At 34.1% G+C, this 23,909-nt stretch overlaps 1 protein-coding gene across 1 annotated transcript; it reads left to right on the forward strand.

Moving 5' to 3' along the window:
• LOC112778184 (uncharacterized) lies at positions 1-23,909 on the forward strand. Its single transcript, XM_025822534.2, has 8 exons — positions 1-127; positions 20,877-21,262; positions 21,486-21,539; positions 21,645-21,660; positions 21,994-22,181; positions 22,266-22,556; positions 22,644-22,918; positions 23,087-23,909. The coding sequence occupies exons 1-8, from the start codon at positions 1-3 to the stop codon at positions 23,907-23,909; spliced, it is 2,160 nt and encodes a 719-aa protein (XP_025678319.2).

Raw genomic sequence — 23,909 nt, forward strand, 5'->3', positions numbered from 1 at the left:
ATGACGGCGACGGCAAGCTCGAGGAAGACCATGGTGATGGCGACGGCAAGCTCAAGACAACGACTGCTCGACGAAGATGACGATTACAGCGATGAAGGCTGGGTGCGACGAAGGCGATGCAGGCTGGGTGAGATGAAGGGCAGTGATGAACGCGATGAAGGCTGAACGATGAACGCAATAGGTTGAACGATTACAACGATGAAGGCTCGAGGAAGCTGCTGGGTTCGAGAGTGAAGATGAAGTGACGGCGCAATAGGGTTTGAAAGGAAATTTTAGGGTTAAAAAGATTTTAGGGTTTGAAAGGGAATTCTTTAACTCTGTTCTAACTTTTATCAAAACCAAAGAAACCAAGAAATTCAAATGATAACATTTAAAGTTTTAATTCATACTTTGATATCAAATTTAGTTTAAATATGAATATTGAGTTTACATTAAATACTTTTAATTTTAAATTATAATTTGTTATATTTTTTAAGAATATTAAATGACTAATTATTAATTCAATGTACAAACTGCAAAATTAATTAAATTATCTTAAATTAATTTTATTAAGTATAATTTAGTAACATAAGAATTAGGTGTACTCTAACAAAATTATGTGATTTAAAAATAAATAAATTATAAAAAAAATATACATTTTGTAATGAAAAAAATACTGAAAAAAGAAGAAAAAATATTGAATGGTGAAAAAAATAAAATCACAAGTCATCTTAAAATTTAGGGTTAAAAATAAGTTAAGTGTGAAAATTTGAAAACTTATCATTTAGGGTTAAAATTTGAAAACTTAGGAAAAAAAGTTAAGTGTGAAAAAGAATAAGTGGGAAACTAAATTTTAGGGGAGGGAACTCTATCGGCACGTTTTTTTACGGTGCCAAAATAAATACACTATAGCCACGCTTATAAAGCGTGCCGATTTCCTTCTATGGCCACGCTTTTTAAGCGTGCCAAAAAAAAGTGTGACCAAATTTCAAATCAGTGGCCACCCTCGTAAAAGCGTACCGATTTCCTTCTATGGCCACGCTTTTCAAGCGTGACAATAAAAAAGCGTGGCCAAATTTCAAATAAGTGGCCACCCTCGTAAAAGCGTGCCGATTTCTCTCTATGGCCACGCTTTTCAAGCGTGGCAAAAAAAAGCGTGGCCAAATCACAAATCAGTTGCCACTCTCGCAAAAACGTACCCATAGACCACTTTTGGGCACGCTTTAAAAGCGTGGCAAGAAAAAAGGGTGCCGATAGGCCTTTTTTCTTGTAGTGTATAATTAATCTAATTAGGCTTTTAATCTGATATTTGTTTGTCCAATTCTTTAATTTTTGTAGGAATGATATCCACTCACCATGGTATTACTTGAGCGATCCGGTGCACTTGCCGGTATCTTTGAGCTTCGATTTTGGCTCATCAAGTTTTTAGTGCCATTGCAAGGGATTAATTGAGATTGACAACAGACTTTCTGTTAAATCCTATTTTAGATCTTGTTTATTGTCTTTATTTTTCTTTCACGTTCTTTCTTTCTTTTCTTTTATTTATGATTCTTTTTCTTTCTTTTTTATTTTTTTTGTTTAATCTTTTCTAAAAATTAAGATCTTGACTTGCTTTCTTTTATTTTCTTTGAAATCCGTTGGTTTAAATTCCTTTTTCTTTAATTTCGTTATTCCACAATTTTAACATGCCTTTTTACTTTTTTTAGTTTCTTTATCTTGTTCAAATTCTTTTTCCTCTTTATTTCTCTTTTATTTTGCAAGGTATGTTACGCTTAAAAAAATAATAAATAAATAAATTTTTTTTCCAATTACGTTATTAGTTTCTCTAATATTCTATTTCACGTTCTTTTTGAGTTTCTCTTCCGTTCTACTTTCTTTTTCTTCTATAATTCTTATTTAAAATTAAATCTTTTTTTTTTCTTTCCTTAGTTGGCCTAAAATACTTCTTTCTCCTCTTTATTCCACATTTTTTCTCTCAGTCCTTATTTTCTTTTAACATTTTAGTTTTTTATTCTATTTAAATTACTTATTTCTCCCCTTTATTCCACAAGGTGTATTTAATTTTGCTTTAATTATTGTCTTGCATGCAAAAAGGAGGAGATTCCACACTCCACTACGATTCCAAGATAGAATTAATTCTATTTTAACTAAAAAAGAAAGCAAGAGCCAGGAGACAAGAAGAAGAAAGAATGGCAGACGATCAAAATAATAAAAGAAGGACCCTTGAAAATTACAATATACCTATCTCTGACAGCTGTGGAGACAGCATAGTAAGGCCTATAGTTCAAGCAAATAACTTTAAACTCAAGCATTCATTCATCCAACTAGTACAAAGAGATCAATTTGGACGCAGTCTTCAAAAAGATCCAAACATTCACATAGTAAATTTTCTGCAACTGTGTGACATTGTAAAAAATAACGGAGTTATCTCTGAAACTATCCCACTAAGACTATTCCCCTTTTCTCTGAGAGATAGAACCACACAATGGCTCCAATCATAATCGTTAGGCAGCATCACTTCATGGGAGGATCTAGTTAGTGAATTTCTAACTAAATACTTTTCACCTCAAAAGCTGGCCTGGTTAAAGAATGACATCAATTTATTCTCCCAAAAGGAAGGTGAGTCACTCTATGAAGTTTGAAAAAGATATCAAGAGATGCTTAAAAGATGTCCACATCACACTTTTTTCGAATGGCTTCAAATCTAGACTTTTTATGATGATGTTTCTCAAACCTCGAGGGCAATGATTGACTTATCGACTGAGGGTTCTCTTTATAGAAAAATATCTGAAGAAGCACTAGAATTAATAGGACAGTGACGGTCAACAATTTTATGTATTCATCTGAAAGAACCACTAAAAGAGGTGTAATGACACTAGATACTGTAGATGCTTTCATAGCACGGAGCAAGGCAATGACCAAACAAACACAGTCACTCACAAAACAAATCGAGCAGAATCAAGTAGCAGCCATCAAAAGCCAAGTTTCATGTGATATGTGTGGAGGAGAGCATCCAAGTGAACAATGTGATTTATACACTGGGGCCATTCAGTCTATGAGTAAGTAAACTTCATGGGACATTCTTCAAGGGAAGAGAACGATCCTTTTTCAAAAATTTATAATCCTGATTGGAGGAATCATCACAACTTTGACTGGAGTAACAAAGGATAAAAAAAACTTTAGCAATCCGTATCAACCAACAAACCATCAAAAATTACCTCTTGAGCTTACGGTGGAGAAACTATCTCAAGCCACTGAGGCTTTCATGCAAGAATCAAGGGAAATCTCCAAAAACTAAGAAGCTTCCATAAGAAATCTGTAAGGTCCCACATCGGTTAGGGAGGGGAACGAAGCATGCCTTATAAGGGTGTGGATACTTCTCCCTAGTATGACGCGTTTTGACGAGTGAGTGTGGGGGGTTTTGGCTATCATCCCTATCGTCAAAGACAAAATCGTGTGGCCTTGTGTGCCAAAGCGAATAATATCGTACTAGCGGGTGGTCTGGGCTGTTACAGATGGTATCAGAGGCGGAGCCCGGATCGATGTGCCAGCGAGGGCGCTGGGCTCCCTTAGGGGGTGGATTATAAGGTCCCACATTAGTTGGGGAGGGGAACAAAGCATGCCTTATAAGGGTGTGGATACCTATCCCTAGCATGACACGTTTTGACGAGTGAGTGAGGGGAGCTTCGGCTATCATCCCTATCGTCAAAGGAAAAATCGTGAGGCCTTGTGTGCCAAAGCGGACAATATCATGCTAGCGGGTGGTCTGAGCTGTTACAGATGGTATCAGAGCCGGAGCCCGGATCGATGTGCCAACGAGGGCGTTGGGCTCCCTTAGGGGGTGGATGGTAAGGTCCCACATTGGTTGGGGAGGGGAACGAAGCATGCCTTATAAGGGTGTGGATACCTTTCCCTAGCATGACGTGTTTTAACGAGTGAGTGTGGGGGGTTTTGGCTATCATCCCTATCGTCAAAGGCAAAACCGTGAGGCCTTGTGTGTCAAAGCGAACAATATCGTGCTAGCGGGTGGTCTGGGCTGTTACATATTTCATGATTGAGTTATTCGTTCTTTATTCGGATTAGTTGTATTGAAAGGTATTCTAATCTCTTTTTGAAGTCTTTTATTATAATTGAAAATTTTGATATTTGAATTATAGATTGAAACTCTCTCACATGACTATTTGAATTCAGCTAGGAATAGTGGTTCAATTAGTGTGCGACACATGCATGATTTTTTATCACTCTAATTTTAAATAAGTGACATATAATTCGGATTAGAACAATTTTTGAAAATCATGTTTTCTTTTAAGATTTAACTAGACAGGATTAACTTGAGTACGTGACATATAATTCGACCTAAAGACTACTTTTAAATCTTATTTGTGTAAAATCCGGTCAAACCGTAAATTAATTAAAAAATAAATTAAATATGGAAAAAAATGGTTAGAAAATGTAATAATCATGATTTGACAATTTTGATATGATATTTGGACTCAGTGGAATTTTCTGAGTCAAAAAAGATAATTTTCTGCATAAAAATACGAACCGAAAATTCAACCAGCAGTACCGGCTGAGATCTCTTCGGTACAGCAGCTTAGAGGTGGCAAACGGGCCTAAACCCGCTAGACCAACCCGCGTAACACGCTAAAAAAGACAGACCGGGCTGGAAAATTAGGACCGCCAACGAGCAAAAGCCCGCCTAACTCACACCGCTTAAATTGCGAGCTTTGGCGGGGCAGGGCGGGCTTCCCCATCGGGCTTAGTTTTTTTTTTTTTAGCAAGGGGGTATTTTTGTATTTTTTTTGCCAAAACCCAACTTCTCCCAACCCAACTTACAAGAGTATGATGATGAAAATTGAGTATTTTGGATTATGTTTATGTTGCTTTGGAGACAATATTTATAATTATGTTTTGGATTATATATATTTTGCTTTGGAGAGAATATTTATAATTATGTTTTGAATGAAAACTTGGTTTATAATTATGTTTATTAGATATTTATAATTACAAAAACTTTAATATTTGTGAATATAAAAAATATATTTTTTATGCCTTTAGAAATTAAAAATTTATTAATATAGTTGTGAAATTATATATATTATTTAGTAGTTAATAGTAAAAAAAAAAAAAAGAGGAGCTTTGGCGGGCTTAGCTTGCCAGCCCGCAGTTATGTGGGGTGGGGTGGAATTCTAGGACCGTCTCACTGGGCGGGGCGGGGTAGGGAGGGCTTCTGGCGGGGCGGACTTCCCCGCTTGCCACCCCTACTGTAGTTGAGAAAATTAATTTAGTGAGAAATGTTAAAAAGTTAAAATTTGTAATTGAGATGGTAAAAATAATTAAAAGGCACATTAAAATACTAATCTTAAAGGTTTTGGCTCAAAAGTAGGCCAAACGGGCCATATATGTGAACCGGGCCCAAGTTGGGCCCAAGTCCAGCATATATAAGCTATAACTAATGGCCATTTCAACACACACACACTTTATTTGATGAAATGTGCTGAAATGTGAAGAGACAGAAATAAGAGAGAAAATCCTAACTTTCACTTTAAACCACTATAACTTTCTCTATAGAGCTCCAATCGACGAGCCGTTTATGGTCACGCATCGTTCTCGACGAGCTCTTCAAGTTTATCTAGGTATTGTGGTAAGAAATTTCGAAACTCATGCCTAGTTTTTGTTTCTCTCTAAAATTCGAGTTTTGGCTTTAGATTTTAGAAAATTTTGTGATTTTGGTTCTTTAGGGGTGCTCTAGTATGAGTCGTTGGTGAATTTTATCAACTAACTTTGTGAGTTAAGGTAAAAAAATTCTCAAACCCTTGTGATTCATGAATTTGTAATGCCTAAGTTGAATTATGTATGAAATTGTGTGTATTAGATTGTTGAGTACACTTTTGGAACTTTGATGTTGCTTGTGGAAGTGTTGAGTGGAGCTTAGATCTAAGACTTGGTGAAACTCCACAAGTTGAGAGCTTGATTTTGACTTCTATGAAGTACGATTTTAGTTTCATTTAAGTACCGTATAATGTAGTATGAAATCCTAGACTAGATGCCCCTAGCATTATGTTTGAATTGTGTATTTTGATGGATTTGGTATGTGTAGAAGATATGTTTTGATAATTGATGATTTTGATTATGCATAGCTATTTTGTTGATTGTAATTGGTGTTGGATGGTAACATGTGCATTTATGAGTTACATATGTATTGATTTGATTAATATTGGGCCGGAGGCCATGAATTTCGGGCCAGAAACCGGAAAGAGGTAAGGACGGTAAGTGATGATTGAATTGTATGATAATGTATGAGATTGAATGAAGAATTAGTATGGAATGTATGAGAATTTAACTGATTGATGGAATAGTAGAAAATGAGGTTTCTGAAATGTTGAATTGATGTATTTGAGTTGGAATGTGTAGATGGAGTAGGTTTGGACTTGGTTGAGTGTAAATATATGGATTGAGTTAGTTTGGGTTCATTTTGTTGGATGAAAATGATTGAGGCTTGTGAATCGTTGAAAAACTGGTAAATGTGTATTTTTGGTAAAAACAAATTTTTGACCAACTTTGGTGGGTCATAACTCGGTCCTCGGAGTTGGAAAACTTTCAAAATTATATTTTTACGAAAATTCATTTATCGATCTTTCCAAATGTTCAAGAATTGTTGAAAAATGAATTTTCTACAAAAAGATATGAATGTTTAAATTTTGGGTTCAAAAACTGAAATTTTTCACTTATAAGTTTTTTGCTATTCTGCAACACTCGCGTATGTGGAAGGAGACGTGCATACACGGAAGTGTTAAAATTGCACACTCGCGTACGCGGACGTAGTATGCAATGCGAGGGAAAGCTCTTGTCTTCAACACTCGTGTACGCAACACCCAAATTTTCAACCTTGCATACGCGAGCCACATGCATGCCTACGCACAACCCCCAAAATTTGGAAAAGTGTGATTTTAAGTCTTTTAACAATTCTTTTGGCCCTCTAAACTTTTATAAACCTCGATACGAGTCTAGAGCTTATAGAATTGAGGATAGAAGAGTTAGGGATAAAGCCAAATGAATTGAGTTAGTAAAATTGAGAGAAATAAACAAGATGTTGAGTGATATATGATGAATATGAATGAGATGATTGATGATAAAAGTGAATGGATAATGATGAATGAACTTAATTAAGATTGAAGATGAATTGAGATGAGATTGATAATGAGAATGATGATGATTATGAGACTGATGATGAGAATGATAATGATTATGAGATTGTTATTGAACTTGATTCTGATTTTAATACACCTACCTGGGTAAATGCAGTGGCCTTGATCCACTTGCTCGGAGTTTGGTTCGAATCTCCTGGGGTAGATGCAGTGGTTTGCCCCCACTTCCTCCCAGTCGAGAATGATTTGAGATTTGAAATATTATCTAAGTTTCGGATTTCCTTGGGTAGATGCAGTGGGTTGTGTAATACCCGGTCTAATCGAAATTTAGTAAATAATAAGTTAAATAGGAGCGAATATGGTTGGAAGATTTGACAATCGGAATTTGATAATTTAAATATGATATTTGGATTCAGTGAATTTTTCCGAGTCGGAAAATATAGTTTTCTGCGTAAAAGTGCGCAGTGGAATTTTGACCGGCAGTACCGACTGAGATCTGTCTGGTACTACAACTGAGGAAATTGATTATGGGTAAATAAGATTAAGAAATGAGGAATTATAATTAGGGAAGGTAGAAATATTTAAAGTGCGATTTAGAGCGCTAATCTTAAAGGTTTTGGCCCAAAATTGGGCCAATGGGCAAAAATAAGTGAACCGGGCCTAAGTGGGCCCAAGACCCAACATATATAAACATTAGTTGTGAGCATTTCAGCTCATTTTACCCTAAAAAGAAGGGTTGGGGCGCTGATTTGAGAAGAGAGAAGAGAAGAGAGAAAACCTAACTCTCTTTGATCTTCAAACCACCATAACTTGAGCTACGGAGCTCCGATTGACGAGCCGTTTGCAGCCACGTGTTGCTCTTCTCATCCTCTACAATTCTATCTAAGTTTGGTGGTGAGTATTTCATTCATCTCTACCCAGTTTTCGAAATTCTCCACTGTTACACGTTTTTGGGTAGTTAGTGTTGAAATCTTGTGATTTTGGGTGTTTAGGGATACTCCAACATGGATTCTAAGTGGGTTCTATCCCTACTTCATATGGGCTGAGGTAAGAAGTGCTCAAACCCTTGTGATTTGTCATTTTTATGAGCCCTAGGTTGATGTATGTATGTGACATTGGTTATGTTAGTGTATTTGGTGATGTTGGTGCACAATTGGGAGATTGGTATTGCTTGAGGAGCTTTGGTAAGGCTTGGAGCTAAGGTTGGTGAAGAATTCCAAAGAAGAGGCTCAATTGGTTTGGCTACAAGAGGTACGGTTTAAGTTTCATTTAAATACCGTGTGTTGTGATGAGAATTCCTAGGCTAGATGCCCCTAGGATTAAGTTTGGATTGTGTAAATGGTTGGTGCTAATATGCATAGTTGATATGTAATGTGAATTAATGATTGGGTTGAGAATTGTGTGACCTTGTATGCTTGGTGTATTGAGAATTTGATGTATTGGGTAATGAGTATTGATTTGTGGTTTATGCATTTAAATTGTGAAAATTGGGCCGGAGGCCGTGAATTTTGGGCCGGAGGCCGGAAAGAGGTAAGAAAGGTAAGTCAATGTGTGCATTGTATGATGGCACAAGTGATTGGATGAATTTCAGATAATGAATATATGAATGATTAGGTTGGTTATTGAATAATAAGGTTTGAGAAGTTGAAGTGTGGAATTTGGTAATTTTGGGTGAAATTATGTAGACGAGGTATGTTTGGTTCGGTTGAGATATATTATGTGATCATATATGTGATTATGATTATTGATGCCTTGATGGTATGATGATGCATTAGAGATATGTATGTTGTGATATATGCTTGGGGAATGATTAAGGTTGATTTGTGGGTGAAATCACGTGATAGTGAGTATGATATTGATTACGTATAATGATGGTTGATTGGAAATGGTATTATTGGAAATTGGGATGAGGAAGGATGTATGACATGATATTGTGTTTGTCCTTTAGCCATTTGATTGAGAAGTGTTAAAATGGTTAGATGTGGTTTTGGGAATTTTTGGTAAAGTGTCAATGTGTGAGTTGAGGATGGCTTGATGTGGATTTTGGTACATTTTGATTGATTTCAAAAAGGGTTGAAATTGGCATGTTTTGGTTGATTTTGAAAAGAGTTGAAAATGGCTTGTTTTGAAAATGGCACCTAGTGGTTTTGTATGAAAACATGGTTTTTGGGCATACTTTGACGGGACATAACTTGGACTACGGATCTCTGTTTTGTACCAAATCTATTTAGAAATGAAATTGGATCCGGGATGTCCATGCCGTTTGAAGAACGGGTGAAAAATGATTTAAAATGAGAAAGTTATGTCCATCGGAAGATTGGGAGTTGAATTTGTAAATTCTGCAGCTTTTAACTTAGAAAATTTTTAGCTGAATGACCCTCCACGCGTAGGCGCACTTGGCGCGTACGCGTCGTTCTTCAAGAAGGCACTATCCACGCGTGCGCGTGGTGTGCACGGGCGCGTCGATGCGCTGCACCAAATGCCCAGCTATTTTCCCGAGAGTTGTGCCAGTGTTGTGCCAGTTTTGTGCCTAGGGCGCAAGAGCACCCACGCGTACGCGTGGCTGACGCTTGCGCGTCGTTTGGCTATTTTTCAACCCGCGCGTCCGCGCGTATGACGCTTGCACGTTGATGAGTTTTGTGGCCATCCACGTGTGCGCGTGGAGTGCGCGTACGCGTGGCCCTGTTTTCATGCCAAAGTTGATTTTTGAGTTTTAAAAGCCAAATCTCATACTTCTAAGCCTCCGATCTCACCTCTTATGTATTAAATCATTCTGATATGCCTAGCAATGAGCTAGGGGATGTGGTAACTTGCGAGTGAAGCAAGGGGAAAAGTTATGATCAATGATGATCAAAGATGATTATATGAGATATGGAGGATGACGGTGGAAGTACCGTGTATGCCATGAGCCGGAGGGCTATATTTATTGATAAATGGCCCGTTCTTGATTGGACCATGATCCGGATGGCTGAGTTATTGCCGGGTTACGGCAAAGCCATTATTGTTTATGGCTGAGTATAAATGCATATATGATTAATGAATGAATATGTTAAATGGATAATAATGAAAAAAATATTGAAATGTGATGTGCGACCCCGGGTAGTAGGCAGTGGCGTTGTCCACTTGCTCCGGGTATGAGACGGGAAATGAGGATTATGATAAACGAGTTTAATCGTGGGGTTTTGAATAAATGTGTATTTGTGATACCTGGGTAGTAGCAAGGGTCGTGGTTCGTCCCGCTTGCTCCGGGTCATTGTCTGAGGATTGATAATAATGAAGGGTGATTATGAATAAATGTTTATTTGTGATACTTGGGTAGTAGCAAGGGTTGTGGTTCGTCCCACTTGCTCCAAGTTAATGTTTAAGATTTGGTAACAATGAATGTTGATAATATGAATTGAGATTGAATGAATATATGTTTGAGATGCCTGGGCAGTAGCAAGGGTTGTGGTTCGTCCCACTTGCTCCGGGCCAATGCTTGAGATACCTGGGTAGTAGCAAGGGTTGTGGTTCGTCCCACTTGCTCCAGGTTAGAGATTGCGACGCCTGGGTAGTAGCGGCAGTAGTGGTGAATCCACTCGCTCCAGGTTGAGCTTTTAGACACCCGCCTGGGTAGTAGCCGCAGTAGTGATTATTTCACTAGCTCTGGGTTGAGCGGGCAGTAGCAAGGGGGTTGTAGCTCAAACCTACTTGCTCCGCAAGGGGTGTTTCTGTCCAATGGTTAGCTACCAGGACATGTCGGGTTGGCTATATAACCGACAGATGATATCATCAGCCATAGGGCAGGCATTCATCATTTGCATATGTTTGAATTGTTTGGGTTTGCCATTTGTCTTGGATTTCTACATCATATATGCCATGTTACCTGACTATATGCTACTTGTTCTACTTGTATCATGTTTGTGTATTACCTGCCTGTATTGCTTGTGTTTGTACAACTGAGAGGCCCCTCATGCTGGTGTCGGTGGGTGTGAGGGCTGTTCTTGATGGGATGAATTGATGATGCGATTGCATGATGATGTATTGATATAGAACTGCTGAGGCAGAACAACTGGTGATGGTTTTGCTTATGATTCTGAGTCTGATTCGTGGAAGAGTCAGCGAGTTGGGAAACATGTGAAACATGAATTGAATTTAGCACTCCCTTATGACAGTTGCCTATTCATGGATTAGCGAGAACCTAGGATGAATAATTGGTGAAGAAGTTTAGGATGCTTAGTGAGTTTTTGTTGCAGTACATTGAATTTATTTGGCACTTTTACCGTACTGGGAACCCATGGGCCCGGGGTTCTCATTCCGTATATATCTCTTGTTTTTCAGATACAGGTCCAGATGCTCAGAAGTGAGTTGTGGGTCGTCTGAGAGACGGCGAAGATCTTTATTTCCTCTACTTTGTGTTTTGATTAGAATCTCTCCACCTTTGTTTTGGAAAGTTTATCTTATGTATTGAACTCTTTGAATTTTCCTATAGAGGCTCTCATGTTTCCTTCGGGAGAGATTAGGATATACTGTTGTCAACTAATTTCATAATGTACTCTAGCCGACCTAAACTTCGCGGGTCGCGACTAGTAGCTATTTACTTATGTTATATATATCTATCTGTTATCTATCTCTTAATCTCCTCTACGCCTTGTCCGTATATCGTTTTCGGCTTCACGGTTTATCTTTTGTTGTCGAAACGTGAGAGATATGTCTTCGCGATTTTATTTCTACTCTTTTCAGGCTTCTCGATTAATACTCCTTTCGAAATTACCTATATTTATTTATTAAAAATCCACCTGAGAGTCGTACCACCGTAATATCATTGACTTATGACTCGAGCATAAGGATTTGAATATTAGGGTGTTACAGGTTGACTCCACTTGCTCCAGGTTGAGATCCGAGATTCTGTTGACCCTACGTCGTAAGTGTGGTCGGACACTTATACCTTTTCGGATGAGCTCTCCCCATGTGCGTGCGTGCGTGCGTGCGTGTGCGTGTCCAATGGTTAGCTACTAGGACTTATTTGGGTTTGTTTACTTGTTTTGGATTTCCTAATTGTATATGCTATGTTACATGACTATATGCTACTTACATTATTTGTATCTACCTGTGTATTACTTGTCTATTTTATTTGTGCTTGTACAACTGAGAGATTCTTCATGTTGGTGTTGGTTGACGCTGAGGGCTGGTGCTGTTTATGATTATGATTATGTTGAATGAAGAGTTGAGAAAAGGTGAAAAATGTTGACGTAGACTTAGAATCCCGTTATGTTAGTTGCTAAGATTATGGATTAGAAATAACTTAAGATGGACATAGTGATGTGTGGAGAATTAAGATTGCTTAGTGAGTTCAATTGCCTTATGCAGTATTTATTTGGCACTTTTACCGTATTGGAAACCCATGGGTTGGGGGTTCTCATTCCGTATATATCTCTTGTTTTTAAGATGCAGGTCCAGGTGCTCTGCAGTGAGTTGTGCTTTATCTGAGAGATGGCAAAAATCATTAGATTTCTGCTTTATTTTGTTTAAATTCCATCCGCTTTTGTTTTCAAAAATTTATGTTATGTATTTAAATCCTTTTGAAAACTTGCCTATAGAGGGCCTTATGTATCTTTTGGGAGAGATAGGAGATATTGTTGTCAAACTGCTTTTTTCTATGCCCTAGCCGGCCTAAACTCCGCAGGTTACGACTAGTGGTTATTTACTCATGTTATATATCTATATTCTATCTTTATTTTATTCTTCTTTATGGCTTTATCTTTATATCGCTTTTGATCACGTTTTATCCTCTGTTTTACTGATGCGTGAGCGTTACGATTCGTAATTTTATTTTACTATTTTTAGGCTTCTTGTTAGTACTTCCTTTCAAACACTTATATATGTATGTATTATAATCTACCTTGAGAGTTGTACCACCTTACTATCATTGATTTATGACTCGAGCGTAAGAATTTGAATATTAGGGTGTTATAATTTGAATCTAAAATCAGTTTTTGTACTTAATCTCGTGATTAAATATTTGACACCTAATTAATGCTTGAGAAACTGAGGAGTCAAGGAATTGAAAATCAGTTACTTAAGGTTTTATCGTGAAAGATCTTTGCAAACTTCAAGATAAATAAACAAGATTGATTTTCCTAAGAGTATAAGCATCTCCAAAGCGCTTGACTCTCATCATCACTGTCTTCTCTCAATTAATATTCAAAATCCACTATCTGAAGCATTCAAGCATTCTCAAGATTCTCAGCAAGATTCCAAGATTTTCTCTTGCCCTCTCCGATCTAAAAACTTGATGAGCAAAAATTGAAGTTCACGGATACCGAAAAGTGTACCGAATAGTTCAACTAATGCCATAGTGAGCGGATATCATTTCCATGAAGATTAAAGGATTGAACAAATAAATATCAGATTAAAAACTTAATTAGATTAATTATACCTGATTGATGATTGGAGAGGGCAAGAGAAAATCTTGGAATCTTGCTGAGAATCTTGAGAATGCTTGAATGCTTCAGATAGTAGATCTTGAATATTGATTGAGAGAATACATTGATGATGAGAGTCAAGGGCTTTGGAGGTGCTTAATTATGCTCTTAGGAAAACAAATTTTGTTTATTTATCTTGAAGTTTGTAAAGATCTTTCACGACAAAACCTTTAGTAACTGATTTCCAATTCCTTGACTCCTCAATTTCTCAAGTATTAATTAGGCATCAATTAATTAATCAAGAGACTAAGTATAAAAACTTATTTTAGATTCAAATAAGATTTAAAAGTCGTCCTTAGATTGAATTATATGTCGCTTATTCAAACTAGTCCTGTCCAGTTAAATTTTAAAAGAAAACATAATTTTCAAAAGTTGTTCTAATCTAAATTATATGTCACTTATTCAAAATTAGAGTGATTAAAAATCATGCATGTTTTGCACACTAATTGAACCAGTGACGGACCCAGAAAATTTTAGGAGTGGGGGCAAAAATATATACACTAAAATAAAATTTGTTAAACATTATTAATTATATATGGAGATATAAAAATTTAAAAAAGTTAGTGAACACTTTTATTCTTAAAATACTATTCATTATATATAATTTATAAAAAAAAATTTTTTATTTCTAAAACTTGAACTTAAAATATTTTAATTAAATTATAGAAAATTTGTTATCCTAACTAATTTTTTATACACATTTAATAATAAAAAATTGAATCAATTAGCACATTAACGACTAATGGTACACTAGTATTTATAATTTGAAACTAGAATTATATATAAATACTAGAAAAATTAAATTTGTTTATAAAAAGTATGTTTATATAAAATAATAAAAATATAATTTACAATTTTTTATTTCTTTCTTTTTAAAATAATTAAATTTATTATATATTTTTTAATTTAATTTTAATATAATGTTAGATAAAAAATTTTATTTCTTTCTTTTTAAAATAATTAAATTTATTATATATTTTTTAATTTAATTTTAATATAATGTTAGATAAAAAATTTTATGCATCTATTTAATTATGTATTGTAATTTAAATATTTTTTATTACTATATTTAAAAATAAAAAATATATTCTAAATTAGTAAATTAATTAATTCATTTTAAAATTTTATATGCAACATAGGTACATATAATAGAACAAAAAATATAAAACAAGTAATTAGGATGAATAAATTGAGAATAAAATAAAATATATAAATTCATGAAGAGAATAAAAAAATAGATTAATACCTAAACTATAATTGTTTGAATTAAAATTTGCAATTGAAAATATCAAAAAGAGAAATAATGAAATTGAAAGATATATAGAGTCATAGAGAGTTATATAAAACAAAATAGAGAATTTAAAATTTACCTTTTGATGAAGAGAAGATGACCACTAGACAAAGAATAGAAAAAGAAGGTTGAAAATATGAAACTAAGAAAGGGGTTTAAGAGAATAAATGAGTGACGGCGGGGATTTAAAAATAGAAGAAGACTAAATTTAATTAGGTTAATTAATAATTAAAATCATAAAAAGATAAAAATGGGCTTAAACTTTTAATAATTGGGTTTAATTTATTTGTAGTGGGATCATTTAAAATTTAAAATGAAAGCATATATATATATATATATTTGGTTTAAAAAAATCAAATGACACTGGGGCAAGTGCCCCCTCATTCATAAGCATGGGTCCGTGCCTGAATTGAACCACTATTGCTAGCCAAATTCAAATAGTCATGTGAGAGAATTTTCAAGTTATAATTCAAATATCAAATTTTTCAATTATAATAAAAGAAGTAAAAAAGAAATTAGAATACCTTTCAATACTACTAATCCGAATGAAGAATGAATAACTCAATCATGAAATAAATCAATACAAGACATCAAAATAAAATGAACTTCGATTAATTATCCATAGAAAACATAAACAGAGATCCTAATCCTTTGACAGAAAATTAGTTACCCATGAGAAAGTAAGAAAAACAAGAAGAGCAGTAGTCTGTGGACTTGATGCCTTCCTTTGTGAGCTATACTCACTTATTTATAGCCCAAATTCTAGAATTCAAATTCAAAACTAAACTAATATTACCTTTAGGAGAGATAAGATAATTACTTATATTTCGAAGAGAAAGATAAGCTATTGACTTTAATTCAAATTTAAAAACGATAATTCAAATCAAATCTTAACAACCAAATCTCTTATGCTTCTAGAGAGAATTAATAACTAATTTTCTAAATCTTCAACTCTTCTGAAAGTGATTAAGGCTTTTGATGATGTGGATAATTAAGCTTGGGCCTTAATTGTTGCATCCTGAGAATTGAAATACATCGGGCTTGCATTTTGAGTTGGTTGGGACGTTATTTTTTTCGTGTCCCAAAAATGATAGTGGTACGTGGCTGAAACTAAACGTTTACTATAAAAATATGCATATCATTCTGAAACTCTGGACATTAGCTTTTTAACGCAATTAAAACCAACCCATTTAGACTTCTGTAACTCAAATTATGACTGCTAAAGTACAAAAAGGTCAATGAACATGTACACCGGACATATGTATTTTGGGCTCCAGTTTTCCTTCCTTCGTTGTTTTTTTGGTCGCTCTAGCATGCCTCAGATTAACCCCAAATACCTCCCCAAATCTTGAGTGAATCGGATGCTGGACACCTTATAAGAACCTCTTTCCTTTTTTTGTGAAACATTTTTGGAATACTTAGCTTTAGACTTGTTAATATTAACTTTGAGACCAGAAGTTTTGGAGAAGTTGTTAAGAATATTCATTACCATCTCAATTTTTTGCTTTCTTGTTTTGCAAAATAAGAACAAATCGTTGACAAACATAAAATGAAAAATCTTAGAACCGTTCCGCAAAATAGTAACCAAAATCCAAAAATCAACGAAAACTATATGAAAAATAGAGCAAGCTAGCCTCTCCATTCAAATCACAAAAAAAATACAGTGATATTGAATCCCCTTGCTTCAGACCTCTCAAAAAGAATTAAAACCATCTAGCCTATTACCATATATTTATTGTCTCATAAATCATGTTTCACAATTTTTTTCCATAAAAATTAAGTACTGTTTTAATTTGTTCTTTCTAGTTGTGGTTAAAAATCGAATTCATACTTAATGTTTTTTTTTTCTTTACAAAATCGTCCTAAACTTCGTAATAAACTATTAAAATGACTCTTTAATTAAAAAACATTATTGGTTCAACAAATTTATCCCTAAAAAATAATAATCATAAAATAAAAAAAATCGTATCCCCATCTTCAGATCACATACCACTACTACCACTTCTGGAATCATCCTCTCACATTCTCATCCTCATCCCTACATCACAATCCCCCTTCCCCCTCTTCGTTTTGCTTTTCTTGCATAGACACGGCGGTGTAAGCAATAATGGCCTTGCTCACAGCCGACGTCATCATTGCTAATAGCGAGAGGTGAAGTTTGATCCGATTTCTAGAGATGCTAATAGTGTGGCTAACCAATTAGTAAAGATGGGGATCGAAAAGTTGATTAAGTTGTTGAGTGGTTGTCTTCACCACGTCTGGTGTTCTGGCTATTGTAGCAAGACCTGTGTTAGGGTGTTCTTGTTTGCTTTCCCTTTATTCTTTTTTTGCTTTCTTTTGTACACCAAAAAAATTAATGATAGTGGAAAAAAAATTTTGATAGTGTTAACGATGATGAAATTAGTGCTACTGATGTGATAAATTAAATGGTTGTTGCAAGTTTAGGGTTAGGGATAGGTGTTGGTAGGGGTTGGGGTTGAGGTTGAGGGTGGTGAGTTTTGTTGTTTAGGGCCTTGCGAGGAGAGGAAGAGAATTTTCTTATGGCTTTGTTTGGTTGGAAGGAAAGAAATAGAAAGAAAAGAAGAAAAAGAAAAAAAATTGGGTGGAATTTTATTTTTCTTAAATATGTTTGGATGAAAGGAAAATGAGAAAGAAAGAAATAATATATAATATTATAAAAAAATAATTTTATCTTTAGATATTTTAAAATTTATTAAAAAATAGAGGATAATATTAAAACATTAATACTAAATACATTTTTCTTTCATTTTCCATCCATTATTGGAGGAAAAAAATTTTCAATGGGTTTTACCTATTTTTTACATTATTCATTATTTTTCTTTAACTTTTTCATTCAACCAAATAAAGAAAAATATTATTTTTCTTTTAATTTATTTCCTTCCCATTTTTTTTCCTATTTTCACTTTAAACAAACACACCCTAAATAAAATTTTTGGTTTAATTATTATTTGATCAATATAAATATTAAATTATTTTTAATTAATAAATTTTATTAATTTATATGTATAAATTTTGTAAAATATGAATATAAATTATATTAATTTGTGTGTAAAATTTTAATAAATATTAAAAAATATTTAAGTTAAGAGTGAGATTCGAACCTATAATCTCTAGGTGAGTATAAGAAGACTATGTTATTTGAGTTATAATTCATTAGTATAGTTTTCTCATACTCACCTAAAAGATCGTGGATTCAAGTTTCATTCCTAGTTTTGAAAAAAAAAATCTAATAAATATAAATATAAATTATATATTTTTTATGTATAAAATTTTTAAAAATATAAAAATAAATTATTATTAATCAAGTGCCGGCTAAACATAATAATATTTACTACTCATTGTTCGGTCAAAAAATAATTATCTTCTTTTAATAATTTATTAAAATATAAAAATATTTTAATTTAATTTTTAACTGGATTTATCCTATAATTTTTAGTTAACGTTAAATTTTTTTAAAAGAAATATATATTAATAATGATGTGTAATTTTTTAATATAAATTTTTATTTTATATTTTAGATTTATATATTTTATGTGTGGAACGACATTAAAATAATATTCTTTGGCTTTATATAAGCATTTTTTTATATAGCCAAAGAATAATTATATAAAACCAAAGAATTTTATTTTAATGTCGTTCCACACAAAAAATATATAAATTTAAAATATAAAATAAAAAATTACATTAAAAAATTACACATCATTATTAATATATATTTCTTTTAAAAGAATTTAACGTCTAAAAACTATAGGATAAATCCAGTTAAAAATTAAATTAAAATATTTTTATATTTTAATAAATTATTAAAAGAAGATAATTATTTTTTGACCGAACAATTATCACATTTTTCAATATTTATCTATATATAATTTAATTTGATTTTCTCATTTAAATCTGTATGAAATATAAATTGTCATCAATTAAAAAAATATATTATTAATTTTTAAGTAATTTATATAAATAAATAATTTAAGATTAAAAATTATCTAGATATCTTAAACATGAATAAATTACACGTCTTATTTTAAATACCTTAATATAAATTAAATCAACTTGTTTTAATTTATGTTATTTACGTATAAATCAAATTAATTAAATTTAAATTAGTTAAAAATACAATAAATCAAATTAATTAAAGTTCATTATTAGGAGAAAAATCGAAATACTGCTAAATAAAATCAATCATATTCAATTTATAGTAGCAAGTATTTGGCAAGGGTATATAAGTTGAATCCATTAGCAGTTTAGCACTACAATATTACCGATGTGACATATCTTTGTCCAATAATGGATCTAAAAAATTTTAGGAGCGGGGGCAAAAATATATACACTAAAATAAATTTGTTAAACATTATTAATTATATATGAAGATATAAAAATTTAAAAAAGTTAGTGAACACTTTTATTCTTAAAATACTATTCATTATTTCTAAAAATTGAACTTAAAATATTTTAATTAAATTATAGAAAATTTGTTATCCTAACTAATTTTTTATACATATTTAATAATAAAAAATTGAATCAATTAGCACATTAACAACTAATGGTACACTAGTATTTATAATTTGAAACTAGAGTTATATATAAATACTAGAAAAATTAAATTTGTTTATAAAAAGTATGTTTATATAAAATAATAAAAACATAATTTATAATTTTTTATTTCTTTCTTTTTAAAATAATTAAATTTATTATATATTTTTTAATTTAATTTTAATATAATGTTAGATAAAAAATTTTATGCATCTATTTAATTATGTATTGTAATTTAAATTTTTTTTATTATTATATTTAAAAATAAAAAATATATTCTAAATTAGTAAATTAATTAATTCATTTTAAAATTTTATATGCAACATATATACATATAATAGAACAAAAAATATAAAACAAGTAATTAGGATGAATATATATAAATTCATGAAGAGAATAAAAAAATAGATTAATACCTAAATTATAATTGTTTGAATTAAAATTTGCAATTGAAAATATCAAAAAGAGACAATGAAATTGAAAGATATATAGAGTCATAGAGAGTTATATAAAACAAAATAGAGAATTTAAAATTTACCTTTTGATGAAGAGAAAATGACCACTAGACAAAGAATAGAAAAAGAAGGTTAAAAATATGAAACTAAGAAAAGGGTTTAAGAGAATAAATGAGTGACGGCGAGGATTTAAAAACAGAAGAAGACTAAATTTAATTAGGTTAATTAATAATTAAAATCATAAAAAGATAAAAATAGGCTTAGACTTTTAATAATTGGGTTTAATTTATTTGTAATGAGATCATTTAAAATTTAAAATGAAAGCATATATATAGGCTCAATTTTATCGAAATGGAAACTAAATGTGTGCTTTTTTTGGATATGGAAGCATGGTGTACTAGACGTATATGTGGGACAGATTTTTGGCAGTGTCACAGTGAAGAACTCGGACCGTGGGTTTTCTTTGTTTCTGAATTTTACATAAGAAATCTCACGGTCCGATTTGCATGGTTTAGGGAAGCAAAATTTGGGGTGCACTAAATCGGACCCTCAGTGTAGTGCAAGACGCATGGTATGCTATAATTTTGAGAAGAACTCGGACCCTCCGTTTTTAGTGCATATGGAAATTGTTTTGGTGAACTGCGAGCTCAAGTCGCAGGTCCGATTGCATTTCTTAAGATTATTTTAATCATGTTAACCTAGTCGAAGGGTGCGAGTTGTAATAAGTGGTCTATATAAAAGTGAGAAGTGAACTCATAACTTACTCGCATCTTCGTCCCGAACTTGAGCGGCTGCCCCTTCTGTTCTTCTTTCTCGTTTCTTTATTATTTGCTGTTTTAAAGTTGGAAATCTAGTAGCTATTTCTATGTTTTTTTTGGGGGATTCACAAAAATGAGTGATAGAGTGTTACTAAAAGTGTATTATTTTGGTCAGATTTTACTACAAACATCTGAAGGAATAAAATTTATTTGTGAAAATCCGCTAGATGTTGTTATTCCTTTTATCATCACATTTGAAGAGCTCAAAGGTGTGATCTGTGAAAAGATTGATTCTGAGAGGGCAAGAAAGATATCCTATATTCTCTACAGATATCCCGTACAGGTGTTTGGTGGATTCATCCAGTTTCAAACCAAATATGTGACGGACGAGGCGAGCATGCAAGAGATGTTTTCAATGTATATTGAAAACCGGACTCAGATCTCGTTCATCGAGTTGTATGTTGAGTTTGAACAATCTGAGGCTGACTGGAATATTGTAAGGGAAGATTATAATAGTGACAGTGAAGAAGAGTTCGAAAGTAACTACGAGTTTGTTGGTCCAGATGGAGATGAAGATCAAGGTGATGGAAATACGGCTCCAGATGTGACAGAGGTGGCAAATGCACTCGCAAACGAAATGCCGTTTGAGGAGCCATCATTCATGCGAGTTTTGGACTTGGAAGCCATGCATGTTCTGGAGTTTCCGGAATATATGACTGCAGGTACGTAAGACGTCGTATTTGAATTTTTTTATTTAGTCAGATATTGATTTAGTTATGAATAAATTAGTATTTATTTGCCATTATATAATCATGCGTTGATGTCATATTTCTCAGCATCGAACCGGCGGTCGAGCAGTTCAGGTGACTGAGTCACTGGTTCAACCGCTGGTTCTATGTAAATAACAAAATAAAAATAGCACGAATGTTAAATAACAAAGTTGAAATGTATGTGTTTTATAACAAGAATTATTTTTTTCACTTATATATGTATAGTATAAGTACTTATTAGGTAATAAGTATATTCTCTCGAACATGATTAGTAACTATTACGTGAGTTTCTAATTATCATTCGCAGTTGATCGATCCCTTCAATGGTTAAAACCTAGTGAAACCGGATCGGTTAGGTTCCGGTTCATTTGGCTTGGCGGTCGAACCGGCATCTCCGGCCCGTTTTTAATATCTTCTGCTGTTGTTCTTTTTTTAACTAGAGTGACATAATAACATGTTGTCAGATTTGGATTTATATCATACTAGAGGCAGTGACTGTAGATTTGCCCATATTATTGGTTTTGAAATCTCTGTGTCTTTATTTGATTTTTCCTATGGTGGTTTTCAATTACAGAGGTTCCTATTGTCGCAGATGGTGAATTTGTCGTTGGTATGGAGTTCAGTTCCAGGGAAGCTGTTATTAAGGCGATAAAGGATTATACCATACGACGAAGTGTTGACTACTGGGTGTATGAGTCTGAGCCATTGACATTTTATGCGAAATGTACGCAGTATGGGTCCGGGTGTGATTGGCTTATCAGGGTTAGCATGATCAGCAGGAAGTACTGTTGGGTTATAAGGAGGTATAATGGTAGTCACACCTGTACCAGAGCCACTATTTCACAGGATCATTCGAAACTGGATTCTATCACAATTGCGGAAGTGATAAAGTCATTGGTTGAGGCTGACCCCTCCTTGAAGGTAAAGTCGGTTATAGCAGAAGTGCAATCGAAGTTCAACTACACCGTCAATTACCGAAAAGCACGGTTGGCTAAGCAAGGGGTAGTGGAAAAAATATTTGGAGGTTGGGAGGCATCGTTTGAAGCGTTGCCTATATGGTTCCAGGCCATGTGTCATAAGGAGCCATCAGCTGTTGTCCATTTTGAGACTGTGCCTGCATATCAAGGCGATGAGTTGGTGCGTGATATTCAAGTACTGCATCGAGTATTTTGGAGTTATTACCCCTGTATTAGGGCATTCAGACATTGTAAGCTAATTGTCCAGGTGGATGGGACTCACTTGTACGGAAAGTATAAGGGTTGTCTACTAGTGGCAGTTTCACAGGATGGCAACAATAATATCGTCCCAATTGCGTTTGCTATTGTGGAGGGAGAGACTTCTGATGCATGGCACTTCTTCCTTAGTAACCTTTGTCAACATGTTGTCACTCGAGATGGTGTGGGTCTAATATCCGACCGACACGAATCCATCAATGCAGCTGTGGAACGCAGTAACGGAGCTTGGTCACCTCCTAGAGCTTTTCATATGTTCTGCATCAGGCATATAGAGTCGAATTTTCTGCGAAAATTCAAGGCACCGTACCTCCAAAAATTGGTCGTCAACATTGGTAACCAATTACTAAATTTAAGTAACTTATTTACAGACATAACCTTCAATATTTGTTTTGACATCTATAATTATTCTTTTTTTTTGTTGCTATCCTCTAGGATATTCGAGGACGGTGCGGGAGTACGAAGTGCGTTACCAGCGATTACGGGAACGGGGGGAAGCGTACACAAACTGGTTAAACCGAATTCCTCGCGAACAGACGCATTGGCATTTGATGGTGGATACCGATGGGGTCACATGACAACGAATCTAGTGGAATGCATCAATTCAGTGTTGAAGGGTGCACGCAATCTTCCCGTTACTGCTCTTGTCAAGGCAACATTCTACGGGCTAAACGAGCTGTTCACCAGAAAAAGAGCGGAGGCAGAAGCGCGGATTAATGCTGGCCATGTGTTCTCCGATGTCGTGACCTCGAAGTTGCATGCAAACCAACTTGCATCAGGAAACATTCAGGTCAGTTGCTTTGACCGGCAGAATGAGGTCTTTGAGGTGCGTGAGATGCCAAGCGGACTGGAGTTTGCAGTCGATCTACGTGGCCTTCGATGTGATTGTGGTGAGTTCCAGGTGGACCGGATCCCCTGCAGACATGTGTTCGCATGTTGCGCCAACCAGCGACTGAATTGGAAACTGTATGTGCATGATGTGTATAAGATGGAGCAAGTTCGGCGGGTGTACCGAGCAAGATTTAGGCCACTAGGTAACCCGACGACATGGCCTGCGTACAACGGTCCTCGCTTCATACCGAATCTGTATCTGAGACGCGTCTCGAAAGTTCGCCCCAGGATGACGCGCTTCTTGAATGAGATGGACATGCGAATGTTACGTCGTCCTAAGCGATGTACGCTATGTGGAGCTGAGGAACATAGTCGTAGCAGATGCCGTCAGTCAGCTGGTACAAATGCCGACGGAGATGCTCAGTAG

This window comes from Arachis hypogaea, chromosome 19 (assembly GCF_003086295.3).
Source record: "Arachis hypogaea cultivar Tifrunner chromosome 19, arahy.Tifrunner.gnm2.J5K5, whole genome shotgun sequence".
Lineage (NCBI taxonomy): Eukaryota > Viridiplantae > Streptophyta > Magnoliopsida > Fabales > Fabaceae > Arachis > Arachis hypogaea.